Source organism: Scleropages formosus, chromosome 1 (genome assembly GCF_900964775.1).
Source record: "Scleropages formosus chromosome 1, fSclFor1.1, whole genome shotgun sequence".
NCBI lineage: Eukaryota > Metazoa > Chordata > Actinopteri > Osteoglossiformes > Osteoglossidae > Scleropages > Scleropages formosus.
Genome location: NC_041806.1, coordinates 3375447 through 3396148, shown reverse-complemented (window position 1 = coordinate 3396148; position 20702 = coordinate 3375447). Strand labels below are relative to the sequence as shown.

The following is a 20702-nucleotide window of genomic DNA, read 5'->3' as shown; positions in this document are numbered from 1 at the left end:
TTAAGCCATGTATCGAGGCAAGTAATTTTTACTGCATCAGTTCAAGGCAAGTACCTTCAGCAAGGGTACAAGAGCGCAGGGTGGAATTCTACTCCAGCTAGGTCTTCGAAGCCCAAGGCAGTGATTTTAACCACATCACTTCCTGCGCCCATTTTCCATGTTTTACTGTCATTTTACTGCAGTTACATGGCATGTATGCATTTCTATATTTATAGAAATATACATTTACATTTATTTAGCTGACGCTTTTCTCCAAAGCGACTTCCAATGAACTATGTAGCGTTATCAGCCCACGGACCTCATCCACGGTGGTGACTTACACTGCTAGATACACTGAGTCACTCATCCATACATCAGTGGAACACACACTCACTCACTCACAATGGGGGAACCTGAGCAGCATATCTTTAGAATGTGGGAGGAAACCAGAGCATCTGGAAGAAACCCACACAGACACAGGGAGAACACGCTAACTCCACGCAGACTGAGCGGGGATCGAACCCATGTCTTCTCGCACCACCCAGGCGCTGTGAGGCAGCAAGGCTACTCACTGTGCCACCACATCTGTGTACTCTACACAATCTGTGTGTTTCAAACTAGAAGACCCTCAAGGTGGACTTGCGGTTTCACTTATATAGCTAAATGTGCATCTATAATTTCCCCATTGCACTGAATAATAAAGCATGGAGGGCGTGAAATACCAAACCTGATAAGAGGGGAAAAACCATGAACACAGACCATTTTATACATTTTTTTTTTAATTGATATTTTAAATTTCATGTATAGCCAGCTTGCTCCCAAACATTAGGGAGACTTCCGTTTCCAGGTTGTTCCAATCTCGCAATGCTCATCCCACGTTTATTTCAGTACTTGGCAAAGTTGATATCCTATTAGAATGCAAATTAAGAAATTTAAATAATGTCTTCTTTAAAAACATTCAGTTAGTCTTTTTTTGCTCTTTTTTCTTTTATACCCTTTTTTTGCTCTTTTCCATTTTCTAACAAATCTTCACTTCAATAGAAGGTGTAAGCTTGTAGAAATGTGAGGATCGGGGGGGCAATGAGGAGAGAACAACACGCACGCACGCACACGCACACACACACACACGCACACAGAGAGAGAGGAACGATGAGGAGCAGTCGTAAGCTTCGTCGCCGCGTTGAGGTAACGTGTCGTCTCGGCTCCTCTTCCCTCCAGCCCTACCCGGCCCCCTGAGCGTTACCTTTTCAGACTCTTCTGGGCCTGTTTCAGTAAAGTGTCAAAGTCTAGTGCACCAAATTTGCTTTTCGCTGGTGCCGGTTCATACTCCCGACTTGAGTCTGAAACGACAATTTGGGTGGGGTGTTACCATAAATTACACATGTTGACATTAATCACGACATAGGCAGCAACTTACATATCCAGTCAACAATTGCACACAGACCTTTTAACTCTGAAGTAACTAAGATGAGTCATATTAGGCTGGTTCCCAGTGTGTGAACTAGAAAAGAGGTCTGAATTCGCACTTTGACATGTGAGCTTTCAGAGCAGCGAGGCCAAATTGCAGGTCACGAAAACGGCTAAATTATTCCATACATCAAGGGGAACAGTCTTAAAAATAATGAAGGCAAACAGCAAACGTGAACAAACTGTATCGGCAAAGAGGAGCAGCGGTTAAAGTCCAAAGCTCACCAGAAGGATATTTGATAAATGCCACAAAAGTACAGCCTCAAAAATTACCACAGAACAAAATCAGAACCTTTGTGACCGAGTCACAACGAAAACTAGTCGGGAGCTTCATAAAACTGGAATTTATGGCCGGGCTGCCGTTCAGAAACCGCTCGTATCCAAGGCCAACACATGAAGAAACAACCGGGTGCAAGGAGCACAAAACCTGGACCTCTGAACAACAATAAAAGTAATACGGTCTGAAGAGTCAACTTTCACCGTTTTCTACATCCACATGGGTTAGGGTTGGAGAAAGCCAAAGGACGCCTTCATCCCAGTTTCTGTTGCTGGACGTGGTGGGGAATCCATAACGGTCTGGGAAGCAGTCTTCTGGGAGTCATTAGGTCTGAGGATTGCTCTCTCTGGTTGTGTAACAGCGAAGGAACATGAAGCTACTTTCCAGGACTAGGTGCACCCTATGGTGCAAACACTCTTCCCTCATGATATCCCCATACTTCAGGATAACGCTCATGAGTACCTGGATGAAGTCAAACACCTTCCATGTCCTTCCCGACCACCAGATCTAAATATAATTAAACCTTTGTGGGAAGTTCTAGAGCACAGAGTGCAAAGCAGACTTCCACCTCCTCCACCCCTTAAAGAGCTTTTGAGGCTTTTCTTGAAGAGTCATGAAATATCCCATAACATACAGTTCAGTACTTGTACGAGAGCATTCCTAGAAGTAATGAGGGTGTTCTGTAGTCAGCTGCTGGCCCCGATCCTTATTGGGTCCTTAACACAGTTAGGTGTTTCCATTATTTTGTTCGCACCATATATTCCTGTTTCAGTCCGATCTGAACCCAGAACTGGGTAGCTGGTTGAAGCGAAAGCGATCAGACTCACCTAGATCAGCATAGGTGGACTTGCAGAACTGGCGGCGTCCGCCGAAGCAGAGATCGAAGGGGAGCTCGTTGCACTGCCGCAGCTTGCTGCCGTGCTCAATGGCATCAAACGCATCTTTCGTCTTGTAGTAGGTGACAAAGCCATAGTTGTCCCTGCAGATAGGTCGTTCGAGTGACAAACTTGTTTCGAATCCTAACACAGCTACATCACGATGGCGCAAAACCCCAAGCCCGCATCCCACCCGAAGGCGCCGAGCACTCGCTTACCCGTGCTCCCTGAAGTGCAGAGTGCAGTCCTCAATTTCCCCGTACAAGGAGAACCGCTCCTTCAGTTCCTTGCGAGTCATCCCACCACGGATGCGCCCCACATACACCACACGGCGCTCCTCCTGCGACGACAGAACAGCGTCACCTTCACACGCTCCCGTAATACTCGGCAGGCATCCTCCCCTCATGCGTGGTTTCTCATGACCTACAGCGCCCCGTTCACCACCAGGCACTCAAACCGCACCCAGGGACAGAGGACAGATGCGATAAGACAGTCCACTTTCCAGCAGTTACTTACGATGGCTTTGAGCTTGCGATCCTTTGCCTCCTGGTTTTGCAGTCTTTCTCGGGATTCATAGCAGTGGTTTCTTCTACAACTTGGGCTGCAAGAACAAAACCAGCACATAAAACAATCCCTGTTCAGTCCACAACGAAATATGAAATTGAACCATCCAGAATACATATTCTAGTATACTGTAAATACCAATCAGATACAAAATGCCTTTAAATCCAACTACAGACCATTTGAAAAAACTCAAATACGGATTCCCTAATTTTTCTGCTTTTTGTTTCTGTGACCAAAGGCATTAACGTTCATTTATAAATTAAAAAAAAAAAATCTTCCAAATAACTGATGTTTGTGGAGTAAGCTACCTGCACTCATTTACCAATATCAACGGCTGGGTAACGTTCAGTATATTCAGGGTAAGAACCTTGATCAAGGCTACTGATGCATGAGCAGGGAGTTGCATACAGGGCCTTCGATTACCAGGTGACGCTCTCACCAATGCGCCCCCTGCTGCTGATGCTTCGGGTATAATTAAAACCTGAAGGCTGGCAGCCCATCAGGACCACACCTGCTGTGGAGCATCAGTAGAGTATCTGTGGTGGAAAGAGGGGATGCCTTCACATAGGACACCCGCCTGTCACACTGACCTGCGGCTCCTCCCGCGCCACCGTGGGGACCGTGAACGCGATCGGCTCCTCCCATGCCACCGTGGGGACCGTGAACGCGATCGGCTCCAGGAACCCGAGCGCGAGCTGGAGTAGGAGCCCTGACGACGTCGTGGAGGGGAGCAAGAGGGCGAGCCAGAGGAGGAGCGAGAGGAAAAGCTGGAGCTGCTCGCAGAGTGGCAGGACCGGGACCTGGACCGGAACCTGGAAAAACCAAGCCATTTTTCAAATGAAATATGTAAAATCCCCTCAAAATAGCATTCCTCTTCCTATGCACAATGGCAGTGTTCACGCACCTCTTCCTGGGTGGGGAGGATGAGCGAGAACTGGACCTAGAGCGAGACTGTGATCCAGAGGATGAGCAAGACCTGGACCCAGAGCCGCTGCTACTGCTGCTGGATCTAGGAGACCTGGCTCGGTAGCGCCTCCTCGTCCTGCCCCTCTCCTGCACAGGAGGGCTGGCGGAGCGCTCCAATACGCATAAAGTGCCCCTGCTCCTGTCTTGTTCGTCTTCTGAGGGCGCAGGGTTGGCCTCTGTCCTGCAGGGGGAGGTGTCAGGGGAGAGTAGAACAGAACCATCGATTGTACCCTTCGCCTCAGGCTGAGTCCTGTGGTCCAGCGGCTGGCTGGTCAAACCCACTGTGGCAGAATGCTGGGGAGCTGTGTTGCCCCCTAGTGGTTGGAGGACTGCAGCAGATGCCTGCTGCTGCTGCTGCTGCTTAGCGTCCGAGCTGGGATCCTGCTCATTTGCCGCCTGCCCCTCCGGAGGGAGGCAGTAGTCGTGGTCTACAAACATGGGAAGACGTGCAGGGGCTCCAAACGCTGCAGGAGGCAGGGTCTTGCCGCGGATCTTGCTGGGCGGCAGGGGCCGAGGGTTGATGATCTGGATGGCCTTTGAGGGCGAAGGCTTAGGCTTCCCGAGCAATGCCACGGGGGCCAGTGGTTTCCAAGTCTGATGTGGAGGAGTAGCCGGAGGTGTAAGTCCTGGAGGAAACGTAAAGGAAGGACGACTACCGTGAGAGGAAACATTTTCAGAAACATACATAAAACGACTCCACCCGAACTTCAAAGAACCAAGACGACTTTCCGGAAAATCACGAACGTGGTTGGTACTCAAACCGTCTACACTTGTACACAGAAATAAACGTCATGGCCTGAATCGCTACAAACTTGTTGGCACGTACAGAACCTCCTGATCAACCAATGCATTGCTAGGCATTCCGTGTAACTGTTCAAAAACCACGATGTGTATTTTTAATACTGGTTAGGCTTAACAGTACTGCAAAATCCCATCCAAATTTTAGTCTCACGAGCAGAAGATGGAGAGAGGAGTATACGAATGGACCGAAGGGAACTCCAGGAAAGAGTGCAGCTGTTAGGAGGAGGACAGTACACCAGAATACGGACCAACTCACCGGCTGTGCTTGCCAGCTCTGGGAAAATTGCACGTTCCGCTGGTTTCCTGTTAACAGAAACACAGCAAGACCACGTTACACAAGCATCACAAGACAATGAGCCACCTTACAAAGCTGCTCGTCGAAGCAGCAGCATCACTCGGAAGGAGAGCAGCCGGTTATCGTGAGGCAACAGAGACAGAAACGAGGTGCTAAAGTAGCCATGCAGGCTCATCACCCACTCTCTCCACTGACCCAGGTGACCAACTCATGATAGATCTTGTTGACAGTGTAAAGCACTCGTGTAACAGGCAGATGGAAACTCCAGTCCTCCAGGCTTCAAGATCAAGGACAAAGAAGCCAGTATTTGGAGACCTGTGACCCTTGGGGGCTGCAGTCTCCCGGCTGGACGTGCAAGGGCACGGGCAGCGCCATAGCTGTAGGGTAACTCCTGTAACACCTCTACTCACCCGGAGTTTCCTACAGCAGCTGCTTTAGCACAGACCTCTGGCACAGTGTGTTCCTCTTTGGCTGGAAAGAAATGGAAGCAAGGTGAATGGACTGGACCAGACCGGACCGGACTATCAACGGTGACATTTGTTTGGCGGGGATGGAACGCCGGACCCACATAGCCTCACACAGGAGGTTTCTACATGGATGTAGAAATACAAGCTGCAGAAAAAGCCAGAAATGGAATGCTGGACAGGACAGCGAGGGATGGAGGAAGCGCTGTGAATCTTCTCCTTCCAGGCTAAATTCATGCATCAGTTTTCTACATTTCCCATAACAAAAAAAATAAATAAATAAAAATCGTGATAAGGGAATTAGAGTCCATACCGTATCCCATTGAGCATTGGGCAAATATTTGCACTGCTTTTAACCTTTTCAAAAGTAAAAGATTTTTTCTGCTGCTACGTTAACTAAAACGTCTTCAAACACAAGTGCTTTCATTCATCCACCTGCATCAGTCAAACTTTTGCCCCAGAGCTCACAAACCCAACGCAGCACCGGGAAGCGAGCGCTCCGATTCGGTCTCTGGACAGAAGCCCGGCACGGGTGGGGTTAAATCTGATCTGCAGACGGGGCAAAATGCCGGCGGTTCAGCCAGCATGAGCGAATGGCAGGCCATTTTTGATCACGCAGCACCTTTTCTTAACGCGACGGACCAAACCTGCCTCCCATGATAAAGAGGCAGGAGAGGGGGCTGAAACATGAACATAGAAAGAAGGGTTCTGCCCAGAAAAGCTTCTGTACGCTCAAGTCTCTCGAATACCGTTAATATAAAAACTAGGTAAAAGTTGCAGCCACACCCCGCACAGCCTCCGCTGCAAGGCCATTGGCGACCTGGCCACAGCAGGCACCGGCACACATTGTGCCAAATGCGTTTATTGTAGGTAATAACTTGCAAATTTTTTTTTTAAAAAATAAATGGAAACTAATTCATGTTTAAATGGAGAAACGGGATGTAAAAAACCAGAACATGAATCAGTGCTGTAATGATCAATGAGCAAAGGTCACCAAAAAAAAAACCACCCCAAACAAGTGTTCCACAACTATATCAAGATCTGGGGGTTAGAAACCCAACAAGCTGCCGTTTGGAAAGTGGTTTTTCCCTCACACAGATGGATGCTGGAAAAATACAGTCCCTAAGAAGGACGTACCTTGAGTCTCCTCGAACTGCTCCAGCAGGCTTGTCAAATCCGAAGCCTCGATTCCTGGAGGACACACACGAGAAGCATCCAGCGTCAAACAGTGCCGCACCACTACGTTACGAGCGGAACCATCACAAGTTACCCGTGACGGATCCAAGCCGCTCAAATGCCTTCACCGCTTCCGGCTGGTGGAAAGAGCCGGAAGGCTGGCTACGGGCAGAGCTTCCACATGCGAGACCCACGAGAGCAAATGCCGCTCTGCTTCCTTTCACGTGGACCGGAAAATCTGACTCGCCCACCCACGCCTGCACCGGATGCCCCCAGGGCAGGGCTCACCTATTTCACTGGTGAAGGAACGGACGAGCTTCTCCATGGGGCTCTTCTCGGCCGGCCGTACGAGGATGTTCTGCTGCGGTGCCCGCTGGGGTCTCCTTTGGGCGGGCGTGTTGGCTGCAGGGTCCGGCTGGACTCGTATCTCTGGCTGGGAAGCGGTGCGAGAGGCTGGGGGAGCATCCTCAACCAACACTGGCGCTTTCTTCTGGGCAGGGGGTTCAGGGTGCTGCCACCGAGGGGCATTTGTAGCGGTCGGAGTCACGGGCAAGCGCCGCGGTTCCGTGGGAAGGAGCTTCGCGGGTTGCTCGGGATGCACACTGCTGAACTCGGGGGAGCAGCCAGGGTGCTGCTCGGGTGGGTGCGCAGATTGGACAGCCGGAGTCACGGGGGCCGCATTTTGGGGAGGAGCCGCGGGAGAGACCGCTGGAGGGGACGAGTGAGGAGGAGATTCTACGGCCGGGTTCCCAACAGGTTTGCTCTGAACGGGTTGTGGCGCACCTGCCGGCTTAGAAACTGGTGCTGGTACCACCGAAGGCTTGCTGCGGACCACCACCGACATCGGCGGAACCAGCAGCGCCTCCGGGGTTGGGGGCACTCTGGAGCCCTTGGGCTGCCACACAGATGCGTTGTCTGGCATCGCCCTGCTGGTCACATGGGCAGTTGCACGTCGGGGGTCCTGAAGAGCCTTGCGCTCCAGCAGACAGGGGATGGGGGGCAGCTCCTTCGGGGGCTCGGGGAGGCTTGGCCACTTGGTGCCGCCGCCCTCGGGCCTCTCCACCGGAGCCAGCTTCTTCTGCTGACGCAGGAGCCGGTACTGCTGCAGACTGAGCGACTTTGGTTTGGCCCCTTCCTGCTGAGGTGCCGCCAGCTCCTGTCTGGCATCAGCCGGCTGGCTGTCGCTCACGGGGCCGACAAATGACGATGGCACCCCAGGGGCTGACTCCACTTCTCGCTGGATGCGACTCACTGGTTGCTCTAAGGCCACATCCTCTGACCCTGCTGGGCTCTCCGAGTTGGTGGGTGGAGCCGGATCCTCGACCGAGGTATTGAGGACCGAAGCCAGGACGGGGGCAAACGTGACCTTCTTCTTCTTCCTCGTCACTCGGCTGCTTTCTACAGGCTGTAGAGCCGCGTCTTTGGGAACGGGGCTCTCTGCAACCCGAGCGGCCGGCTCACTCCCCGGAACCTGCTTCTTAGCGGTTGCTGCAGACGCTTTGCTTTTCCGTTTCTTCCTCCGACGCGACAAGCTCTTTTTCAGCATCGGCTGTTTCGGCCGTTCCTCAGATGCCTCGCCGTCCTCCTCTTCCGCGACTGGGCCGAATCCGGGACCCTGCTCTTCCAACGCCTTCGCCCCGGGGATTTCGGCTTCTGCGGAGGTTGCCTGCTGGCGGACAGGCAGCACAGCGTTGCCGGGGAGCGTAGCCGCGACAGCCAGAATGGGCTCTCCCTGCTCTCCACGATCCACCACCTCCAGCACGATGCCACCCTCCGGCAGCACGGCCTCGCCGTCGGCGTCGTCCAGCTCCAGAGACACGGCCAGACAGTACGGGTGCATGTGCTTCACCAGGTCTCCCAGGGACATCGTGGTAATGTGGTCACTAGCCTGCTCTGCTGTCAGCAGGTTGTCCAGCTCCATCATGTCCAAGCTGGGGAACAAGGTCTCGCCCTCCGAGCCCTGCACCAGACTGCTGAGCTCTAGGTCATCCTCTTCCTCACCATCGCTCCTCTGGAGAGGTGCATTCAGAGGCCTGGACAGAGGTCTAGCGGCCTTCCCAGAGGAGGGGGAGGCCGTCTTTGGTATGCAGACGGGTTCCTTCTCGGGTGGAGACCGCGTCAGGTTCAGCAGTCTTCGCAGCTGGGACGGAAGGAGGACAACAAGGTGACCCAGTTGGACAGAATTCCAGCAGAAACCTTTCTGGTATTAATCAGTTCTCTATCGCATTTCTTGTTCATGACTGCTAACCCAGTGCTTCCTATTCCCGCCGCCCCCCGCAACACTGTGTATGAATTTTGGTCAAACTAAACGCACAATGAGCCTTACGCTGCTCACCGGATGAATGAGAAATCGTTCCTATTTGTGTTGAGAAACAGCTGCTATTGAAGATTACAAATGTGATGCTAGGACAATTATGCCAATAACTTTTATACTTATTCATGTAGCTGAAACCTTTTCCCAACCTGACTTAAATTATTGTATGTAATTAATCATAACTACTTATGCAGCTAGTGTACTTTACTAGTGCCATTTAGCATAAGTACCTTGACCAAGTATTACAGCATGAGGTGGGATTTGAACCTGCAACCTTCGGAGCCAAAGGCGGCAGGTCTAACCGATATGCTACCAGCTGCCCTTATTTATTTCCCAAGTTTCTCCCAAGCAACTACAGATCGTAGTTAAGCTACTCATCGATTTACTCATCCAGCAGGACAGTTTATTGTATCAATTCTGGGTAAATGCCTTGATCCATGGGCTCTAGAGCAGGAGGTGGGGATTCAAACATTTGACCTTCAGTCTGAAGGTGAATGCAGTCGGTAGCATAGTGCTTATTCGTGAAATGTAAGAAATGATTGGCAGATTTGAAAGCCAATATAAAGATATCAGAACAAATGCAAACATGTTAAACCCATCATAACCATAACTACTCTGCCACCTTTGACACTCCTCAATAAAGGGCTGGAATTACCGTACTACATTTTACCTTACTGTGTACAGTAACAGCATCACTCTGCTTCAAACACGCACTACTGCCCGAGTCAACAAGGTAAGAAACTATTTTCCTCATCTAGAGAAATCCCTCCGATCCCACTATTGCACACATAAATCCGTTGATAAAAAAAGTCTCGAGTATCCCGCTGCTCATCTGGCATGATCTGATCACTCCCACACCTCAACAAGAGCACTGTGCTCCTCCACCTCTGGTCACTTTGTGAGCGGGACCACCAAAACTGAAAACCTGTCTCTCTGCTATAAATGTATTGAATTCCCTCTGTCCCTCAGAGCTACTGAATCCCCCCCATCATTCAAGAAGGGTCCCAAACCCATCTTGTAGAGCAGTTTCTCTCCTGACAGCTGCAAAAATGAGTCCAACAACATCTGCTGTCACTTGAACTACTTGAAGGGGAAACAACATACGTGGTATGAGACATACAAGCTGTGCGTCAATCCTGCATCTAAAGCTCATCTGTCGAAGCTTTTTTTGTTCGCTCCGAGTAGTACGTCACTTTAGAGAAAACACATCTGTTCGATGAACACACTCAAAGGCAATTCACGGATGAGTAGACGTACGAGGACCGCGCAACACACTGGCTGTGGAGGAGGAGCCACCGGGGGGGAGAGGCAAGTAAATGTGGAGTAAAGGCCACAAAGGATCACCTCGGTGGAACTTACCGGGGATGTCTCCCTGCCCTTCTGGCCTGAGAAGAACTCTGGGTCTGGAAGCGTGTCGAACGGCGACAGGTTTTCGCCATCGACGTTGTCAAGTATTTCCGTAAGAGCAGTGAGTAACGACGCTTCGCTTTCGTCATCAATACGTCCTTTCCCCTGCAACAGAAACAAGGCGGCGCTTCTCACGTTAACTTGCTCACGTTCCTGCCTTCATCGATAAAGAGTCAGCGGGACTACAGGTGGTCCTCAACGTACGCGGGTTTCTGACGACCTCGTCGTGTCAAAAGCCCAATTAAACTATACTGCAGAAACCATGGGCACATATACAACGTCGCACGTATTTTTTACCCCACCAATTCCGCAAATTGTACGGTTGAAATTACTACTAAAACACGGTCCAGTATTTATTTTCACTTTAATTTCTTCGCCTGTTTCACTTTTTCGTTTCGGCACCACCAGAACGTTCATGCTTTCTCTCTAAACATCGTTTTAAAAAGGGGTAACTTGACTGGATTCAAAGACGAAACACTGTAAATAACGTTACGTTTCTGCAAATAAAATTCAACCGCCGACAATCGAACAGAAATACGGTGACGTGCGGCAGCCGCGGGAAAGGAAACGAGACGAATACAACACAATAAGAGCAAAAGGACGGCCACCGTAAGTCGAGGACCGCCTGTACTTATCGGGGAGGCTCTCACCTCTCCGGTCACAGCAGGGTCCTCGAAGATGGACAGGATGGACGAATCCAGGCAGGCGTGGAGGGAATCGAGGGTTTCTCCGGCATCCAAATGGTGGTTCAGACTGAGGTCATCACTGACATTTCCAGTGAAAACTCCCTGTGTGACACATTAGATCATCATTATTAATTCCTGTTCGGCTGATGACTTTGCCCAAGGCAACGCACAATGCTTCATACCCTACGGTGTAGGGTATGAAGTAGCTACCCCACTCAAACATCAGAGCAACACAACATGTAGTTTTGGGTCACCAGTTCATCGAGAGCGCACCTGTGGAGTGTAAGAGGAAACCAGAGCGCCCAAAGGAGACATTCACAAAAAACACGCCGCTGCGGACGAGAAAAAGCAACGCACGCGTGCGGAACGGCTGCGAGTAACAGCACCTTCGTACGCCACGACTTGCTCTCTTTCCACGGAGAACGAAAAGAGTAATTTGACGGCGTTATGTCCACGTGCCATTAAACGTGGGTTCGATCCCAGCTCAGCACGTGCGTGGGCTTCGCATGGTCTCCCTGTGACTGGGTTTCCACCCACTGTCCACAGATGTGTTTCAGGTGAATCGGTGACCGAATTGTCCACTGTGTGTGTGTGTGTGTTACAGCGCTCCAGTGTATGAATGGGTGAATGACTGTAGGCCGTTTAGTGCTGCGCATCCTTTAGACACCTTGGATAAATAAGTCAGCCAATCACTGTGTTTTAGTTTGCCACACGGTAAGAGAACCCATCCGCTACCGATCAACATACAGTATCTTACAATTAAGTACAACTTAAAGACATTAAGCGACATAATGAAGCAGGACGAGGTACACGCGCAGCCCTCAACGAACGTGACCGCAGCCTGATGACCATCAGTGTGACCACTGAGTGTTTAACGGCTCCGCAGCGGCAGGGCTTTGTTTGCACCTTATCGACATCAGTGTTTCCACTCACGTTCGCAGCAAAACGCAACCGCATGTGTGTGTGTGTTTTTCTACATCCACTTAGAGAAAGGTGCCCCCATTAAAGAGGGCCCCACGAGACGACCCCGGGGGGGGGTAATCCACACAAACACGTGCTGCACACGTGATCTTGCCCAGGACGCACAGGCGGACACGCAGGTTGGGTCTGTTTTTATCTGTGTTGTGCCACACATTTTAAATTTACAGCTATGGGTCGCGCGCAGCTCTTCCTTTGGGTTCAAATCTCAGAAATACTGGGGAGTTATGATTTTTTCTTTTTTTTTTTTTTTTTTTAAAAACACACTACAGTGGGATGATAGTAGTGTGAGTCATTTTATATAAAATACCGGGTGAGTCACATGAGGCCTCGATCCGAGCGAGATTTAGGAACCTCAGCGCTTCACGTGAAAAGCCGAACAGCGCGCGGATCTCCCGCACACGCGCATTTCAAAGCTGCGCCACGAACGACACGTCGCGAAGCGCACCGGCCCGGCAGCGCGCACGCGGACCTGCGGCGCACTGGCGTAATCGCTGTTTCCGGCCACCACGTGCACGCCGTCGGACGCGAGCGAGCTCTCGCCCCGCCACCCCACCCAGCACGTGCACGCGTTCGGACCGTCCGCCGGCGGCACCGGCGGCATTATCGGATGAGCGGGACGAGGCGCGCGACACGCCGCAGCACCGACTGCCAGTTCGGAAGTGGCACGCGGAGAAACAGCGACGCGCTTCATCACTGCGTAATCATCATGTCAGCGCTGACGTACACCACCATTCTCAACAACACCATGATTTTTTTGAGCAGCTAACTCATGATATATTACTTAAGTGAGGCGATCTGAATGTCGATCTTGGTCCCGGAGAAAACGAGTGTGCACGCGCGGGGGGAGCTAGCGGCAGCGCGTGGCATGCTTGCTAGCCCCTCGCTCTCCTCTCCCCTTCACTTGATTCAACCGTCACGAGCGATAGCAGCCGACGCGCGTCCCTAATATTAAATAATGAATGGCACGTGGCACTTCTGCTCTCCCCCCACTCGCGTCGTCGGCACAGTCCGTACAGAAAAACGCGTCGCCGACTTGTCTCTCGCTCTCCCTCCTCCTCACGCTTCCATTTTCCCGGCAAAGCACGCGCTCCGCTCGCCGCGCGCATCCACGTGTCACCGTCGGCGTGCGTCGCGCGAGCCGGCGCTGCGCGTCCCTCCGCCGCGAACGCCGCACGAAATCGCCGAAACGACCCCTGCCGTCCCGTCGCGGCGCGGAGTCCGAGCTGCGAAGGCGCACCTGGTCCGGGCCGAAGGCGGAGAAATACTCCGCGGTGCCGGCGGAGAGAGTCTCGTCTGCCGCTCCCCACCGCGCCGCCATCTTGCTGCTGTTGCCGCTGCTGCCGCTACCGCCGCCGCTGTGCTGCGCGAGACTGCGGGGGGAGGCGCTTCCTCCTCACTTTTCCCTCTGAACCGGCTGTAGCGCGAAAACACGCCCTTTCGCGCGCGCCGCGCGTTCACGTGTCGTGTCCCCCCACGAAAACACGGCTCTCCCCCCCGTGCCGCGTTCTGCTCGACGAGTCGCTATTTCAATACGCGCAATTCCGACCTCATTCGGGCAATAGTGCGTCAAGTAAACGCGTGTGAAAATACCGTTAACTGTACGTCCTCGTTTTAGCTGCGCTCGGGGCTTAGTTTCGGGCGAATGATGATGAACCCCGGCGAAACTGGCCCCCTGCTGAGCTCTTCATTGAATGAAATGAAATTAAATGAAAAGGTCACCAAAGCTTCGTTTCGTCATTTCCTACATTATAATTCAAATTAATATCGGGAAGTCAGAAAAGATGGACAAACAGCTTTATACCTCTTTTGTCCCAAAAGTTTAAAAACGTAGAGTTTAAGCTGATTTGAGTGTCCGTTGGAGGGTCTCTGCCGAGCCTCGCGCCCTGTACTTCCGGGATGGACTCCGCACCACCAGGATCCAGAGTGAAACTGACAGAAAATATTACACGTCCGTAGTTCTTCTTCGGTCAAACAGACACACACACATTTTCAGAACCGCTTGCTTCCTACGGGGTCACGGGGAACCGGAGCCTACCCGGTAACACAGGGCGTAAGGCCGGAGGGGGAGGGAACACACCCAGGACGGGACGCCAGTCCGCCGCAAGGCACCCCAAGCGGGACTCGAACCCCAGACCCACCGGACAGCAGAACTGTGGTCCAACTCACTGCGCCACCACACCCCCTAACGTCAAACAGACAATAAATATAAAAACAATTGAGGTCTTTTTCAACGGCCTCCCGATATTGTGTGTCAAGTTTAATAAATTGGCAAATAAAGGGAGTATTTCCCTGAAGGACCTTGCAATTATCCAACATTGTGTACGTACAGGTACTTTGGGAACGAAATCATTTCATACAGTTCATTTTTGTTTTATTTTCTATCCAAACTCGTCTCAACTTGTCGAGTTCAATTTGTGCAAAGCCTCTTATGTCCACTAGGGGACGTCAGTGGTCCTTACTCTGGTGGACACTTTTCCTAGAGCTCATTCACTTCATCACGGTCCCTGGGATGGAAATAAAACAAAGAAATTGTCTGTTAGAGGACCCTAAGGGAACATGCTTCTCTCCAGAGCATTGGGTAGGTGTGTGTGTGTGTGAGAGAGACCTTACTGTTTTTGCCATTCCTGTTACACAAAATTAAAGTAAGGAGGCCTTTGTTTGAATAACATCTCACCTTCTTTATCTAAACCTGCAGTACCAGTCCAGAAGAAACCGTCTCGCTGTGCTTCAGTAGCACGCCATACCAAGAGTTGGCCAGCAGGTGGCGTAGTGGGAAAAGATGCAGTCTCCCCAGGAGGAGCCCGAGACACTTAACCTGAACCGTTACCGATAAAACATCCAGTCGTAATGCTTGTATGCGGAAGTGCGTGAAATCACAGCTATTGACACGATAAACTATTAAAATGACTTTCCATTCTAAAATTCAACACTGGTCCTGTTTACTTTCATTACAACAAACCTGAAATCAATAAACACATTTCTGGGATCAATATGCCGTTTTCACACACAGATCCTTTAAATCAACTATACATAGTAACTACATATAGACAAATATATATACTACATATCTACCATATATATATATACTCACAAGGTGGATATATAGTATGTTTTACATATATCCGTCCAAACCACTCACCCCATACAGGGCACCGGAGCCAACCCGGCAACACAGGGCGTAAGGCCGGAGGGGGAGGGGACACACCCAGGACAGGACGCCAGTCCGTCACAAGGCACCCCAAGCGGGACTCGAACCCCAAACCCATCGAAGAGCAGGACAAGGACCAACCCACTGCACCACCAATATATAGCTGATTTATATTACTAATTAGTATTAAAATATGATTTGCTCAGTTGCTGCCACCCAACAACTACAGGTCCATAAGTAAGCGCTGTACTGAAAGTAATATTCTAAAGTGTTATTGTGATAAAGTGGTTAATTTTTTTATTTGTCACAGTTTTCAGACAGTACAAGCAAACCTGCTTAAGTAAACAGTCTAAACTATTTTTTTCCCTTTAAAATTTTACCGGGGACAGAAAATAAACGCATTTTTCTGCAGGGATCCAGTGGCCTTATATTTGTTTTTTAAATAAAACCTAAAGTAACAAGTCAATTAAAATATGATAAAATAAATGCAACACGAAAAGAAGAACAAAACTGTTACGCGTCTGTCCCGAATCAAGACAAACATTCCATCCGTCGTCTTTTCCACACAGGCGGTGACACGTACGTGTGGGTCGGACAGGCATTCGGTGTGTTTTACAGTGCAGACAATCAATGGCTTGTTCGCCTCATCTTCCCAGATTCCAGCGCTGCTATTTTTTCGCCACCGGAATCCGGTAACGGTATTCATCGCATGAAGAGCTCGTTGGTTTCGCTAGAGGGGGCCCTTTAAGAGTCAAAGGCGGAGCAATCGCATTGGACCACACCCACAGCAAACAGGCCACACCCACATCCAGAAAGCCACACCCCCCTCTAATCCAGCCCCAATTCAGCGTGGGACCCAAAGGCCCCCAAAGGTTCAGTAAGTCAGTGCTTCGTCAACTACACCCCCTAGATGAACTCCAGCCCCTCGTACTTGACGTCCCCGATCTTGGTCTCCGGCAGCAGGACGCGTCCATCCAGCGTGAAGGCCGTGATGTAGGTGGCGACCTTGCCGGCATCCTCCTCGGACTTGAGGGCCAGAACGATCTGGTCATCCGTGTCGGGCACAAACTTGAAGGAGGAGAAGCCGTGGGTGGGCAGCAGCTGCCCCACCCGGCTGGAAACGACGTCCCGGAAGTCGGGCGAGCAGCTGAGCACGAGGTTGGTGCCGCGGTGCTCGTCCGCCGCCTCGTCGTAGCGCTCCACGCTGGCTCGGCGCGGCAGGAAGAACCAGCGCTGCAGCGTGTCGCTCCACGCCGCCGACTCGTGGATGAGGTAGCCTGTGTGGAAAAGGGGGGGAGGTGAGGGTTGAAAGGTGGGATGGGTGACACTGCGAGTGGGCGACAGCAAGTCAGAGTAAGGGAGAGGATTAGCCCCTCCTCCGCGGCTTCACAGTCTAACCTGGGGCGCTAATGCCGGCCGCATCGCGAAGGCTATGGTACTGAGACACCCAGTTCCGATGCTCCACATCGCCCTGGAATCCCACCACCTTCACCCACTCAGGGTTCCCGTTGACCACTTCCCCCGTCGTGGTGGTCCACTCCTTACCGAGGCCGCCTACGTACAGGTGCTCGTCCTTCACCGCCAGCCACTCCGCTTTGAACCCTGTGGAGGGACAGAGTGCGGGTCAGTGGTCAGCGGCGGCAGCACGTACTGGACCGGGGCTGCAGTTAATGTGGGATCTAACTGAAACACATGACTGGTAGATAAGGGTGTGAGTCTGTAACCAGAAGGTTAATGGTTCAAATCTCAGAGCCTATAATTAATGTATTTTAACAATGTATAATAATCCATCCACTGTCAGTAATAACTTATGCAGGGTTATGACAGCATAGAGTGTGAGGAGAGTGTGTGCCCTTCACAGAGCAATAACACTCATTCACTGACACTTCCACACACACACACACACACACACACACTACAGGCAATACAGAGTCATCAGTTTACATCTTTGGAATGTGGGAGGAAACCAGAGCACCCCGAGGTACCCCACACAAACATGGAAAGAGGACAGAATACGGTGAGCTCACAAATGAGTTACGTACGAGCAGCTTTGAACAAGTGGGGCTTAAGCCTGGATATAAAGGTGCCCAAAGTAGTTCTCATACTCTGCACTTGTTTCAAAGAAATGTGAATGAATGAATGATAATGTTGCGTTTAGAGCAGCTGCCTTTAGGTCCAAAGGTTGTTGGTTTGAATATCACACAGTGCTGTAGTGCTCTTGAGCAAGGTACTTACTCCAGTAAAATTACCTAGCTGTATTAATAGGTTAATAGTAGGGAGTTTAACATTGTCTGTGGCGTTGGAGAAAAGTGTCAGCTAAATGAGTAAATGTAAATAAAAATAAATGAGCTCTTTGGTTCAGGGACACGTTATTTATTTTTCCCATTAAAACCAGTGGCAATTAAGAGTTTGTTTTACACACCAAGATGAAATGTAGAGAGGAGAAATGAACACCTTGGGTGAGCGATCCGAAGAGGAGGCCGGACCCCACTAACCTTTGGGGACGGAGCCGTCACCGTCGGGCAGGATGACCCAGGGCACGGCCCGGTCGCCCTCGATGCGGTAAACCACGCCGGTGCGGTCGTCCACGCTGTACAGCTTCCCGTTGAAGGCCGCCAGCTCGGACAGCTCCATCCCCCGGCCCTTCTCGGCCAGATGGCCCTCCAACACCGCGTGGTCCGGGTCCCACTGGACGGCCAGCCGGTCTCCGCTGCCCGACACCAGCAGGTGGCCCCGGCGCAGGTAACTGAACCAGGTCGAAGGTTTCTGGCTGCGCGAATCCGTGTCCAAGTCGGCGATGACGGCGATGCGGTAACGGGTGCCGTGCGGCGTGCGCCTGGGGGGACTCAGCGGATAGGTGTCATTGTAGCATCCGAAACCCTGGCTGTTGGGGCAAGGGATACGTCTGGCGGCAGCCCGCAGGGGGCACCCTGGCGTCACCACGCCCACATTCTTCCCCGACGTCCAGTGTGCGTAGAGCAGCAGGGTGAGCGCCAGCAATGCGGCTGCCGCGATGGTGCGCCAGCGGAGCCGGAAGCGAGGATCTGTGGTGCCGGTGACGGAGGAAAGCGCGGGGAGGCCGAGCACAGAGGCGCGCAGCGAATTCATGGCCTCGTTACACTCCGGTGGGGTGTAGCCTTGACCGAGGCTCACGGGAGAAGAGTCTGGAGGAGTGCCTTGAGAAAGTGTGGGAGGGGGGAGGTGACCTGTACCCATCCGTTTCCAAAAGCGAACAAAACTGGAAAAAAGCGACTATTCGCGTACCACGTAGGAGGACAATCGGCAACACAGAAGGGTAAAACACCGTAAGTACACTTTCCCTGAAACGACCTGAGACCGAGATGAGTATCCGAGATGACTCTTCTCGAAGGAACGCGTTCTCAAAAGCGCGAGTCGAGGCGCCGACGCGTTGGACACCGGCGAAACCCGACGTGTCGTCATCACCATCATCATAATGATGATCTCTCACTTCGTCCATGATCCGTCAAAAGTCAGTTTATTACAGGAAGTGCCCCCCCACCCACCTCGTATTCACTGAGAATTCTGGTGCTGCAGCATTTTCAGAGCTTGTGGAGCAGGTCCTCCTTAGCGGACGAGTGCTCACAGGTGACACGGCGGACCGTGCAATGGGGGCGGGACTGGCCCCGGTCCGCTCTGCAGCAGCATCGTCAAGTTTCCCGTGATCAAAAGAAACCCATCGTGCGGGTTTGCCGCCACCCCCCCTTCCCCCGCGGCTCCTCTGGGTACTGTCACAAAGACGCTGGCCGACCTGTTTGAGGCTCTACCCCTGGGAACCAGCAGTTCTGCGTAACATGATCGCTGCAGCGAAACCTGACCCGCGGTGACCTACACGGGTAGGGTTCAGGGTCGCTTCTTGGAGCCAACGGCAGCTAAGGTTACGGAAGGATCCCGGCAGCCAAAACGGCGGAGGGCCGGCGGTCTTGCCCCTTCTTGACTGCTTTCCGGTCCCGATGTGCCCTCAAAGAGCAGGTGACAAGGACCACGGTCCTTCCTCTATGTGGAGGAGCAAAAGTCCAGCAATATGAACATGGAGGAGGCGCTGATATATGGACTGGACCTTCTGTATGGAGACGTGAAAATATTGCCAGGGTTCACTATATTATTATTATTATTATTAAGTATTCATTGTCTAGCACCTTTGTCCAAGGCAACTTTCAAAATGTGGGTTGTGCATTTTACTACTTACAATGATTTACCCATTTATAGAGCAGGGTAATTTTACCGAATCGGATCAGGTCACGAAGCTTGACCAAGGATACTGCAGCAGAAGCAGGGATTTGAACCTTAATCGTTCGACAGCGCTAACCACTGCGCCACCTGCTGCCGATGTGCGCAAAGTGCACGTTCCGTTTCCCTGAATCGAGGAAATTAGATTTTTTTTTTAACCAACTGTGGGGAGTTTTATTTCTCACACTTGTTGCCGGCTTTTGTACTATATGGTCCAACATCTAACTGTACCCAAAGTGTAGTTGTAATCACCTCAAAAATTAAGATTTGTTATGTAGAAAATCACATCACCATGCAACAGCACACACACACTCCATATGAGTATGACCGGACCAAGAGATTCTGAAGTGAATGCATGATGATGATGATAATGATGATGATGATGATGATGATGGGGCTCCCCTCCACTCAGGGCGCGCGCACGTCACTAATTTACAACCATGTAGCGCCTGGCAAAACCACTGTGTATTATACTTATTACATCTACGTTGCACGGCAGCGCGTGCATAAATATTTTAACAAATAATATCATATTGAATACATTGCCAATTATTCAATTGGTCCGCAGGAGGAATAAATACAGCTCATGGTGTCAATATGTAAAACTTCTCCGCGAGACAGGCTGGCAGAGTGTTATAAAATACACCCATACACCATTCTGCAAATTACTTTGCTGTACAAAATTTACTCGTTTCACGCGCAGAATACAACTTACTTCTGCCTCGAGGAACTGGACTCGCAGCAAGTCGGATTCCACAGTAAATCCCTCCGCGTGCCCGTCCGCGTCCGCTACTGACTGGGCGGGAGCGCGCACCCGGTGTCACCTCCATACTGTCACAAGACAAGTGCAGCGGCGATGTGTGTGTGTGTGTGTGTCTGTGTGTGTGTGTGTGTGTGTGTGTGTGTGTGCGTGCGTTTCCTATCCCCGTTCCAGCGCCGACTATGGAGTGGCTCCGCCCTCCGGCTCCCAGTCCCGCCCACAACACCAGAGCCCCGCCCACAATCCCACCTTCGAGCGAAGAGCAGGGAAAAGCCCCGCCCAAGGTGTCAGAGC

At 51.5% G+C, this 20702-nt stretch overlaps 2 protein-coding genes across 2 annotated transcripts; both read right to left on the bottom strand.

Moving 5' to 3' along the window:
* Positions 1 to 783: 783 nt before the first annotated feature.
* Positions 784 to 13811, bottom strand: LOC108930190 (peroxisome proliferator-activated receptor gamma coactivator-related protein 1). Its single transcript, XM_029253812.1, has 13 exons — positions 13490 to 13811; positions 11236 to 11373; positions 10538 to 10690; positions 7153 to 9004; positions 6826 to 6879; positions 5635 to 5695; positions 5186 to 5232; positions 4067 to 4754; positions 3753 to 3974; positions 3115 to 3199; positions 2817 to 2938; positions 2551 to 2702; positions 784 to 1319 (listed from the first exon to the last, which is right to left on the bottom strand). The coding sequence occupies exons 1-13, from the start codon at positions 13568 to 13570 to the stop codon at positions 1219 to 1221; spliced, it is 3756 nt and encodes a 1251-aa protein (XP_029109645.1). The 5' UTR covers positions 13571 to 13811; the 3' UTR covers positions 784 to 1218.
* A 1728-nt stretch (positions 13812 to 15539) lies between these two features.
* Positions 15540 to 20509, bottom strand: cant1b (calcium activated nucleotidase 1b). Its single transcript, XM_018745458.2, has 4 exons — positions 20364 to 20509; positions 17896 to 18576; positions 16799 to 17002; positions 15540 to 16677 (listed from the first exon to the last, which is right to left on the bottom strand). The coding sequence occupies exons 1-4, from the start codon at positions 20476 to 20478 to the stop codon at positions 16307 to 16309; spliced, it is 1371 nt and encodes a 456-aa protein (XP_018600974.2). The 5' UTR covers positions 20479 to 20509; the 3' UTR covers positions 15540 to 16306.
* Positions 20510 to 20702: the final 193 nt, after the last annotated feature.

Bases quoted from the DNA above. Each gene is read 5' to 3' on its own strand.
- LOC108930190 (XM_029253812.1), bottom strand. From the start codon at position 13,570: ATGGCGGCGCGGTGGGGAGCGGCAGACGAGACTCTCTCCGCCGGCACC. The intron at 11,374-13,489 runs GTGCGCCTTCGC...TGTGTCACACAG, and splicing joins CCGCCTTCGGCCCGGACCAG to GGAGTTTTCACTGGAAATGT. The intron at 5,233-5,634 runs GTGAGTAGAGGT...TTCTGTTAACAG, and splicing joins GCTGCTGTAGGAAACTCCGG to GAAACCAGCGGAACGTGCAA.
- cant1b (XM_018745458.2), bottom strand. From the start codon at position 20,478: ATGGAGGTGACACCGGGTGCGCGCTCCCGCCCAGTCAGTAGCGGACGC. The intron at 18,577-20,363 runs GTAAGTTGTATT...CACTTTCTCAAG, and splicing joins TCCAGTTCCTCGAGGCAGAA to GCACTCCTCCAGACTCTTCT. The intron at 17,003-17,895 runs GTTAGTGGGGTC...GTCCCTCCACAG, and splicing joins TGACGGCTCCGTCCCCAAAG to GGTTCAAAGCGGAGTGGCTG.